The sequence below is a fragment of the Staurois parvus genome, unplaced genomic scaffold (genome assembly GCF_062004578.1).
Source record: "Staurois parvus isolate SC_StPar_1 unplaced genomic scaffold, SC_StPar_1.0 ptg000745l, whole genome shotgun sequence".
Taxonomy (NCBI): Eukaryota; Metazoa; Chordata; class Amphibia; order Anura; family Ranidae; genus Staurois; species Staurois parvus.
Window position 1 is genome coordinate 1851060 of NW_028318541.1, and position 11007 is coordinate 1862066.

General features: G+C 44.3%; 1 protein-coding gene across 1 annotated transcript in view; it reads left to right on the top strand.

Moving 5' to 3' along the window:
• Positions 1-10501, top strand: part of ZFPM1 (zinc finger protein, FOG family member 1) — a 150971-nt gene extending 140470 nt beyond the window's left edge. Inside the window, exons 9-11 of the mRNA XM_089654125.1 lie at positions 1636-1731; positions 4123-4272; positions 6683-10501. Coding sequence (XP_089510251.1) covers positions 1636-1731; positions 4123-4272; positions 6683-8937 — 2501 coding nt within the window. The 3' untranslated portion in view covers positions 8938-10501. The remainder of the gene's footprint in view (positions 1-1635; positions 1732-4122; positions 4273-6682) is intronic.
• The last annotated feature ends 506 nt before the right edge of the window (positions 10502-11007 follow it).

The following is an 11007-nucleotide window of genomic DNA, read 5'->3' on the forward strand; positions in this document are numbered from 1 at the left end:
CAGAAGTGACATCTTGCTTACTACTATTCATGTGATCACTGATTGGCCAATCAGTGATCACATGATCGGGACTTCACACAGAGGTCCCGTATAGCGATCGGTGTTCTGCTGTGTCCGGAGCACACAGCGGGCACTGGATTGTGGTTCCCCGTGCTCCCAGGGAGCGTGCACAAGCAGGAAAGCGGGAGGACGTTTATAAATGGCCACCCGCTCCTGCACTGCTCCCGTCCGGCCATTTATGTACATGGGACAGACAGGAAGTGGTTAATATTAAGGCCAGAGATTAGATTAGTCCATATTAGTGCCCTTTTGCACACTTTGCAGGTATACACCCTCCTGTCAATCAGCTCCACCATCATGAAAGTATACATTGCAGCACAGAGGGGAATCTGGATCTGCACTGCGGTCAGGATACATGCAGCTTGTTCATTCTGTGCTGGTACATTGCCATAACTGGAGAAGAGGGAGCATACTGCACGTTCGTGGATTTTAGACTAGAAAGAACACTTGCTTCTGTGATGCTGGCAGGTATGGGGAATGTCTTAGCAACAAGACAGGATGGGGAAATAACTGTATATGTTAGTTTTTCGGCCAGGCTTTGGCAGTGACAAAATAGACCACAGGTATAGGCAATTACAATAATCAATATTTTTCAAAGCTGCTCACTTTTTTTTAGTTTTGTTTTGTTTTTTTAATTAACTTACTGTTGGCTTTTCACTTTTATGCAAGTGGTGAACTTAGCCTTTGGACAGCAGGAGTTAATTAGGGTAAACTAAGGCATTATAGAGGGTTAAATAGAAACACATTTAAAATGTTATTTTTGTTATGTGTCAGATTCCTTTAACCAACATCACGTGCAAAACGGAAGCTAATCCCTCTGATCTGCAGATGATTGAAACAGAGCAGAGTTACTTTGTATCTCTCTTGGTCTGAACAATGTTTATAAACAATGTTACCTTGTATCTTTCCCTGTCTGAGCAATGTTTATAAACAATATGTCTGAACGTCTGTTCTAAAATAGCAGCAGCTTCTACAGTGGCTGTATTTGCGTATCAGCTCCCGGCAGCCATTTTGGCCGTTGGAAATTGCCAGCAAGTGCATGGTAGGAACGGCAGCAGAACAAAAGAACAGGTCTTACTACACCCACCTTGCACACTTAAGTTAGGTTTTTTGGACGTGTCGAGGGCATCTAATGTCCCCAACTGATTAAACACTTGTTTTAATGGTCAAGTCTGCAGTAAAGCAGATTGGATAAAACTGCCTTCTCAGTATGCGATCGGTTAACCCATTGTTATTCCGGCATCTGTCTGTCCTCTGTTGCTCCCCTCAGTACAGCAGCAGATCGTATGCGAATAGTCGAGTCCTCCTCCATAGATAAGTTCAGGAGAGTAGCCGATGATAGAACATTTTTGGCACTTGAGACAGGCATTTCATCTCCCATCTCTTGGATTTCATACGATGTTCCACTCTCTGCGTTCAAAGTCTCCCCTTCAGATGAATCACAGTGCGGGCTGTTATCTCACCATCTTAATCAGAGCGTGCACGCTTCTCTCTGTGAGTGAAAGTGGTGACTATTGCTTTGTGATAACGAGGTGCCCAGGGGTGGCGCTAACTGTTTGTCTTATCTCCCCGCAGGAGAACGACCGTTTGTGTGCTTGATCTGCCTGTCCGCCTTCACCACCAAGGCCAACTGTGAGCGCCACCTGAAGGTCCACACCGACACCTTGAATGGTACAATAACCCGCACCCTCTCCTCTTCGATCATTTTGATTTGCTGGGCTCATTGCTTCTACCATTACACCTATGAGCCACCTTCTGCAAATCATTGGTCTGGACTCATGCTACTCAATGCTGGGTCTTAGTGGCTTCAGAATGGCTCATGTTATTAGAACGTTCAGGTAGACGCACAAGTTTTGTTAAAAAGTTCCAGCTGGAAGAAGTACAGAAATTATTGCTGCTGCCGGTCTGTTAATGAGAGTTGTTCGTGGCCACCAAGAATTGGAGAAGCCCTGCTCTAGGTCAGCAGTTGCTTGTCCCCAAGCTAGTGGTTGGGCTTACCTTTAATGCCTACTGTTCCTTCAGTCATTAAAGGAGAAGTTACATAGTTAGTCTGGTTGAAAAAAGACAAACGTCCATCCAGTTCAACCATTAAAAAAAAAAAAGTTATAATCCTATGCCCACAGTTGATCCAGAGGAAGGCAAAAAAAAAAACCCAGCAAAGCCTGACCCAATTTGCTCCTGCAGGGAAAAAAATTCCTTCCTGATCCCCGAGAGGCAATCGGATATTCTCTGGATCAGCTTTACCTATAAATGTTATATCCAGTTATATTCTGTGTATCCAAGAAACAATCCAGGCCTTTTTTAAAGCAATCCACTGAGCTGGCCACAACCAACTCTTGAGGGAGTCTATTCCACATTCTCACAGCTCTCACTGTGAAGAAACCTTTCCGTGTTTGGAGATTAAATTTCTTTTCCTCCAGACATAAAGAGTGCCCTCCTAAGATCACCTTTAGTAACATGTTGCACTCATATTCAAGTGTAATATGATTCTCACGCACCTTCCAGCACCCTGGCCTGATCTCTCATTGTCACAGCAAGTCAGGGATCCTCTCCCCGCACCCTCTGTCAATTCAAAAACAGCTTGGCCGTACAGGACACACAGCTGCATTATTCAGAGTTCTGTGAATGAATGAACTACAAGTACCTTCCCTACAGTGGCAGACGGCTTGTAGTTCTCAATGATCTGCAAGGGAGCGGTTGAGCTCTCTAGTTCATTAATCTTCCTGGACTTCAGTAACTGTCTGCCTGTATGGGTGCTAAGGGTAGACAGCTGTACTGAATGTGTGCAGCAACCTGACATTGCACCAATGATCTGCTGATTACGGGTAAAATGCTTTACAGGCTCCCAGGAAAACCTTTACCTGAAAAAAAATGTGAATTTATTTATTTTAGGTACTTATATAGCACCGTCACTTTACGCAGCGCTTTACATATATATTGTACATTCACATCAGTCCCTAACCCTCAAGGGGCGTACAATCTAAGGTCCCTAACTTACATTCATACATACACATACTAGGGACAATTTAGACAGGAGCCAATTAACCTACCAGCATGTCTTTGGAGTGTGGGAGGAAACCGGAACACCCGGAGTAAACCCACGCAGGCACAGGGAGAATAGGCAGGAGGTGCCGTGGCTGGGATTTGAACCAACAACACTAGTACTGCCAGGCGGAAGTGCTAACCATTTAGCCACTGTGCTGCCCATTTAGTTTTTTTTTTTTTTTTTTTTAAGTGAACTTACTCTTTCCCTTCAGCCTGTGATGCAGATGTGAGGACATTGTTCAATAGACGGCATGGAAGGTTTACACAGCACAGCTTTATTTGGTCTCTCGTTCCCTTGCAGAGTTCCTTCCAATTGTCCCCCTCCAAATGTATGTAGAATGTGCAAACCTCCACCACAAGGCAGTGTTGGAGCAACCAAACATGGAGCCTAAACACTGTTGGGGTAAGGGGTAATAAAAAAGACATTTCCAAGAGGCGCTGGGGCTTATAAAATGGAGAAAAAAAATGATGCCTTTCAGGGGCTCAAAACTTCATCAGGGTTATAACATAGATTTTGATCTTATATATGTATATACTACGAGTTTTATCATAGGTGGACTCTATTGATTTTTTTTTTTTCATTTATATCTGTTTCATAGCCCTGAGGAATGGGGAGTGTTTTGAACCCCCTGAACACATTGGCTGTTTTATGTGACCATAGGATGATCCATTACCATTATTTGGACTCTTTCACCATTTGGTCTGGCAATCTTGTTGTGTTGTTATGACGTTGGGGGGGGGGGGGGGGCGGTTGTCGCTAGGTCAAGGTAAACAGACTTCAGAAAATGACATTTGGGGGCTCCAGCCGTGAACAGCTATATGTATGTGAAAGAATTGTTTGGCACCTGTTGAAAAATGGCAGTAGTACGTATTCCCTTTGGAGTAACATGGAATATACACACACGCAACAGCCACCCCTATGGAGAGTTCTAGCCTTTCCCTTTCTGTAATGAAAGTCTTTAGACCCAGTTGGTTAGAACGCAGTCTGATCTGATTTGTCTTTGTTTCTACTCTTAGGTGTGTGCCATGGCTGTGGCTTTGTCTCCACCACCCGAGACATTCTGTACAGCCACCTTGTAACCAATCACATGATCTGCCAGCCTGGGTCAAAGGTCGACGTGTACCCGGTCGTGAAAACACTGCCCGCAGTCAAGCCATCCAACTCCGGTAGGTTTTGCTGTTGCCAGCTGACCCTTTTATTGTAAAATTCCAATAGCCTCCACTTTTCTTGTGCCGGGTGTTTTGCACAAGAGACTGACCCAGTGCGCTGTAACAGACCTGGTGAGACAATTTCTTTGTTAGAATTGATGGATGGAGGTATAACCAGTTATCTCATTTTGTTGCAAATTTACCACAACCATTGAGGGATGTAGGAGAAATGAAAAAGTTTGAAAAATTAATGAATGCTGAATTAAGCCCAAAACATATCACCTCTAGGATATATAAAATCCTTGTGGACTTAGAGCAGTGGTTCTCAACCTGTGGGTCGAAAGACCCTTTCACAGGGGTCACCTAAGACCATTGGAAAACACATATTTCCAATGTGTAAAGAGCAGCTACTGTGTAGAAAGCAGCTACTGTGCTGAAAGCAGCTACTGTGTTGAAAGCAGCAGTATTGGAGGTAAAACGACACTTCATGAATTATATTACTGGGTAAATAATTTTATGGTTGAGGGTCTCCACAACACGAAGAACTGTATTAAAGGGTCGCGGCATTAGGAAGGTTGAGAACCACTGAGTTAGAGGATGTAGAGCCCCCTGGATATTTAGGCAAATGGGAAAGGGAACTAGGAATAAAAGTCAACCCTCAGCAAAGGGAAGGTATTTTTAACCTAACACACAAGGTAATAAACATGCGCACAGTAGAGATGAACTACAAATGCTTGGCTAGATGGTATTTAACACCCAGTATAACCCATAAGCAGCAAGGGAAAGCCCCCCCCTCATGGTGCTGGAGAGGATGTGGAGAAAAGTGTAATATGGAGCATATCTGGTGGAGTTGCCCGAGGATACAGGTTTATTGTCAGGAAATAGCTTACTATATATATCAAGGAAATATACGGGGTAAATATCCAAGGAGATCCACTGAAATGCTTATTCTACTATTCTGAGCCCATGGTGGAAGTAAATAGGAATAAAGTATTGTACCATTTAATCAGTGCAGCAAAGGGTTTGATACCAAAATTTTGGTTAGTGGCAGAGGTTCCGAGGGTGGTGGATTGGATAGAGTGGAGGGCATTTTCAGAATGGAGGAATTGAGATGTCTAGAGGAGGATAAGATGGGAATGTTTAAAGGAATATGGAGTGTTTGGTTGAATTTTAAAACCTCAGAAACTTATGCAGAACTAATTAAAGTAAAGGAGGTAGCCTAAGAATTCATGATGAGATTGGTCGGAATAACAAGCTATGGAGAAACGGATACAGATAGAGAAAGATAAGACAACGTTGGTGGGATGGGTGGGGGGGGGGGGGGGGTTATAGAATGTATTTATTTAGGGAAGAAAAGATGGAATGTTTTAATGTCGTTTGTATAATTACAAAATAAAAAGTTAAATTCTAAAAAAAAAAAAAAAAGACACTCATCCCCACGGTGTGAAGTGTGAGCACAGCTGCTGTACCTTATAGCCTCAATACAGATGTATGCTGGCCCACTGGTATTATTTTAATATTTCCAAAAACATCTGTAATAAAAGTAGAAAACTAAAAAAAAAAAAAAAAAAAAACCCTGGTCAGACACACCCCTTCTTGTTCTCAGCACTAAGATTCTACATCAGTACATTTGTGGTTGGAGCTGTGACCATTACCTATGCTAGCACAGAGCACTGGAGTAGGAGAACAGGAAGCAAAGAGGTAAATTAAGGTGTTTCCAAGAGAAATGTGTTAAAAAAAAAAAAAAAAAGTAGTAATTCTGAGAGAGACACAATGGGGGAGATTTACTAAAACAGGTGCATTCAGAATTTGGTGCAGCTGTGCATGTTAGCCAATCAGCTTCAGCTTGTTCAATTAAGGGTTGACAATAAAACCTGGAAGCTGATTGGTTACTATGCAGAGGTGAGCCTGATTTTGCACTCCCCAGCTTTAGTAAGTAACCCCTTTTTTGTCTACACACCTCAACCTTCTCTGCGGCTGGTCTTCTTCCCATTATTGACATACTGAGCCCGTTTCTGCACATTGCCTTTGTGTGGAGGTGGCTATCTTGGCAGAGGCAGTGTTTTTTTCCTCGTGTCAAAGTCTCCAGCAAGGCGAATAGGGAGCAGCACAGTAGTCAAACCTCCCTTCAAATCTGATGAGACTAGCAGTCGGAGGCAGCAGTGCCTTAGATGATCTCATACTGCAGATATACAACTAGGAGGCTACAGAACAGGAGTGCCTAGGCCAGAAAGTGCACTGATCTTTTTCTGGGGAAATTCCAGACAAAAAGGTGATCTTTCAAGGTGCTAGTTAGATACAAATAACTTTTCTAAATGTTCTTTATAACATAGAAAAGTCTGATGTTTTAAGTTCAGGTCCACTCTGCCCATTTTAATTTTATGTAGCTTATTCTTTGTTACTCATGTTTGTATTTATTTTTTTACAGGGGTAAATCAGATCTCCAGCCTTCTGAAGTGCAGCTTATGCGGATTCTTGGCAGACAGCCTTGTCAGTCTCCAACAGCATGCGATCATGCACGCTACTGCCACCCTCCCAGGCATCTCTCGGTCCCCCAAGTACCCATCTGATGCAGAGAAGGAGTTGCCTCCCGATAGCTTGAAAAATGGAGATGCTAGATCGCCGGTCTCCTCCTCTTCCTCAGGTATGGAGGATCCTCCTCTGAAAGTCCACATCAAAGAGGAACCAGATGCACCGAGACCAGTCAGTGAAGTGGTTTCTACCAGCCCTGAGGCTAGAGATGAATCTGCTTTGGTTCCCTCTCCAGCTATTAAAATTAAGACTGAGATCTCCAGTCCTACCCCGGGATCGAGCCCGGTCCCCAATGAGTTGGGAGCAGCCGCTGGAGGGGGGACAATCATAGTGCCTCAGTATGTGTTTGGACATGAGGCAGCTCCCGCTATCGTCCCGCAAGCCTCGGAGATCCTGGCCAAGATGTCAGAGTTGGTACACAGCCGCCTGAAACAAGGACAAGCCATTACTTCTGTTGGCTTTACAGGAACTCCAGCACCCAAAGGTGCTACTTGTTACGAGTGCGAGATTACATTTAACAACATCAACAATTATTATGTGCACAAAAGACTTTACTGCTCTGGGCGGCATATGACAGATGAAAATCCAGGCAGTGGGCGCAAGTTGAAGGTGCATCCTGTGCGAGCCGCCATAGCTCCCGCAGTGTCAGCGGTTGATGAGCAGAGAGTGAGTCCACAACAAGAAGACACTGCAGCGGAAAGCAGCACCTCAACTGTTCAGATAAAAGTGGAGGAAGGCGCCGGAACAGAAAATGAAGTGTCTGGCAGTGGCCACGCAAGTGAGGGGAGCCAGAGCCCTGGTCTGCTGGAAGACGCAGAAGTAGATCTAACGCGTACTGTTTGTGAAGCTTGCAACATCCATTTCAGCAAACATGAGACTTATGTAGTGCACAAGCGCTTCTACTGCGCATCACGTCATGATCCTCCTCTGCGGCGCAGCGGAGTGATCAATAAGCCCGGGCCACCGTACACACCTCAGCCTGCTCCACGAACGCGGAAACGCAGAAAGCTGTATGAAATCCATGGCGTGTCCCCTGCAGACCTAACTCCTCCAGCGTTACTCCCACTGACCCGGGTGGAGGCCCTTCCACTCATGCCAGGGCTGATAGCAGCACCAACTGTACCTTCGCCCAGCTCCAGCCCAGATGCGGCAGAGGGGCCTATCGATCTAAGTAAGAAGCCACGTCTTTCTGTGGAGTCTCCGCTGCCACCACCAGCTGCCGCAGCGGTTGTCCCTCTGACGGATTACCATGAGTGCACAGCTTGTCAGATAAGCTTCAACAGCCTGGAAAGCTATCTGACTCACAAGAAGTTCTCCTGCCCGGCAGCCCCTTTACAGCAGAAAGCCTTACAGCAACTTCAGAAAATTAAATCCCCTCTCAATGCCTCAGGGAAGATAGGAGAGGATGGTGTGAGGGTGAAAGTAGAGAGGAGAGCAACTCTGAGTCCAGCATCAGGGAGCGACTCCATCCAGCCAGTCGCACTACCTTACATTTCTGTTCCTGACACAAAACCACTGCAACAGTACACCACCAGCTCGGTTGAGGCTTCCCCGTCTGCTACCACCACCTGCCCCTATTGCCCTCCTAATGTGGTTATCAGAGGAGACCTTCTCGAACATTTCCGAAGTGTCCATGGTCTGCTGTTGGCCAAACCCACCCCGGGTCACCGTTTACAAACAGCGTTCATGGAGGTGCTACTGCCCACTCGGGTTCAGCAAAACAGCTCCTCTGAGAATAGCTTGCCCAGCCCACCCACTTCGTCCACTTCTCCGCTGCAAGGCCAAGGGCTGCCAAGAGACACTGCGAACTGCAAAGATGCTGTCTCCTCATCCTCTTCTTCATCCTCCTCCAATGGCAGCCCGGTTTCAAGCACCACTCCAAGGCCAGTGCTCACCAGCACTCCAAGGCCTCTGTTGCCAAGCTCTCCAGCTCTTCCTCTAAATCCTGTGGCTGAAACCAGGCTGCCCACACACGTTATTCTTCCTGGGGATAAACCCATGCAGCCTCCTAAAGCCAGTCTGTCTTCTGCTCTGCCCAATGGAAATCACAGGTACTGTCGACTTTGCAACATCAAGTTCAGCAGCCTTTCCACGTTTATAGCCCATAAAAAGTACTACTGTTCTTCCCATGCAGCTGAACACGTCAAATAGCACTGGGGAATATGCTTTTTGTAAGAAGTAATTTTTGAAGCACTAAGCAGGCCGAGCAGTTCGAAGGACCATTTTGTTTCTGTGTGGATGGTACTGTCTACAAAAAGCCAACAAGAAACATTGTTCCAGTGTGAAAAGGCTCCACAGTTCTAAGGACGTTGCCTGAAATGTGGGCTAGTCTGCTGTCACTGCTATGAGGCATGATGAAACTGGACGATGGCTGTGGGGGCCCAAGACCCATCAGGAGACCCTGTAGAGGTCACTGGGACCCATCAGTTGACTCTGTGGAGGTCACTGGGACCCATGAGTTGACTCTGTGGAGGTTACCAGGACCCATCAGTTGACCCCTTTGGAGGTCACCAGGAACTGTAGATTTTCCTCTCCTAAGGTTACGTTGTTGAACACACCAACTACTTTGTGATGGCTGAAGATTTGCACTATGAAAAGAGTGCAAAAAAACTCTTCTAAACATTATTTAGCAAAATTTTGATTATCAAGCACAATGAAAAAAAACTGTTACACAAAATGAAAAACTATAAAGGCAACTGACTGTCTTTGTTACAGGGCTGGGTAGGGATAACTTTTTTAGTAAGTTATTTTTGACTCGTATTTAAAACCTCATCTTCTGTTGCTTTTTTTTGTTTGTTTGTTATTTTGTAGCAAAAACATCACAAACGTGGAAAATAGGTTCGACAATTTCCAGCAAAAAATTTAGAGGGGGAAAAAAAAGCAAAGTCAATATTTGCCGGTAGGTTTTCATTTTTAAGATTCAAGTTAATGTTGAAGCCCAAATGTTGGCCCAGATGGTGGAGTTCAATTGCATATTCTCAGGGCTGAACACCAGACTGTTGAGGAAGCCAAAGCGTTTTGCAGCAGGACGCTTTTTCTTTTGGATCTCGAGGATGAAAGGGCGACATGGGTTCCTAAATGTTTGGCTGTCAGCTTACCTGTTGAAAGTCTCACACATTACTTGCTGCTCTAAAACGTTATGCTAGTTTTATTTTTTGGGAACTCACCGCAAAACTCCAAACAATTTACCTTCTTGGCGTTGCCCATAAAGCGAAAACAGAATGATTCAAAAATGTTTTATAAACCTAAAAACTGTCAGGTGAAAAAAAAAAAAAAAAAAAGGATTGTTCCCTATATGTGTGCAGAAATGGTTTTGTCCCTGAAGCAACACAAATAGTCTTCTGTGGCCAATAGAATTGTGGGGATTGTGGATCGTACCATTTCCTTGAAAAGTAGGGCACTTAATGATAGCCAGAGGACACTACAGATGAGAAGGAAGGGAGAAGCACTATCTAATCCAAACACCTTTTAGAGTCGCTCCCTCAGGTCCCCCAGGCAGATATTTTTTCTAACAGCTGTATTTTTTACATGGCATTATATATGACCAAAACTGGAAAACCAACTGTGTTTAAGAAAATAGTCCTTAAAGTATATTTATATATTAATATAGCTACGGAGAGCACTGATTCACAAATAAAACAAAAAACACACATCGCTGGTGACTAACAAGTGTGTATAATTGTGTATATAATAAAGCCGGTGTTTAATAACTGTTCACGTTGTGACATTTCTGCCTGAACATCTATAGAGCTTCATGTCATCTGCTGATGAAGACGGAATTTAGGTCCTGTAGATTTGCCCAAAGACATTCAATAAAGTCAGAGGGAACTAGGGACCCTGGGTTTGGCCATCTGATGGTTGGTCTAGAACAAAATGTTGTTACAGATGCCAATCAACATCTGAGGCTTATGGGGGAGGTGAATTCTGAAGGTGTTTTTCGGCTGTCTGGAGGTTAGGAGCACTTGCTACAAATAGATTGTATTGATATGAAATATTTTTTTGAATAAAATACAGAAAATGGTTAATAACAAACCATACCGCCCTGAAGAAGAGGGAGCCCCTTTCTCAAAATATTGGCTGTATTTCAATAGCCTGTATTGATATCAAATGTATATTGAATAAAATACAGCCAATGGTTAATTAAAAACCATGTAGCCCTGAAGAAGAGGGAGCCCCTTCCTTGAAACATGTTGGTTGTATTTCATTCAATAGCCTGTATTG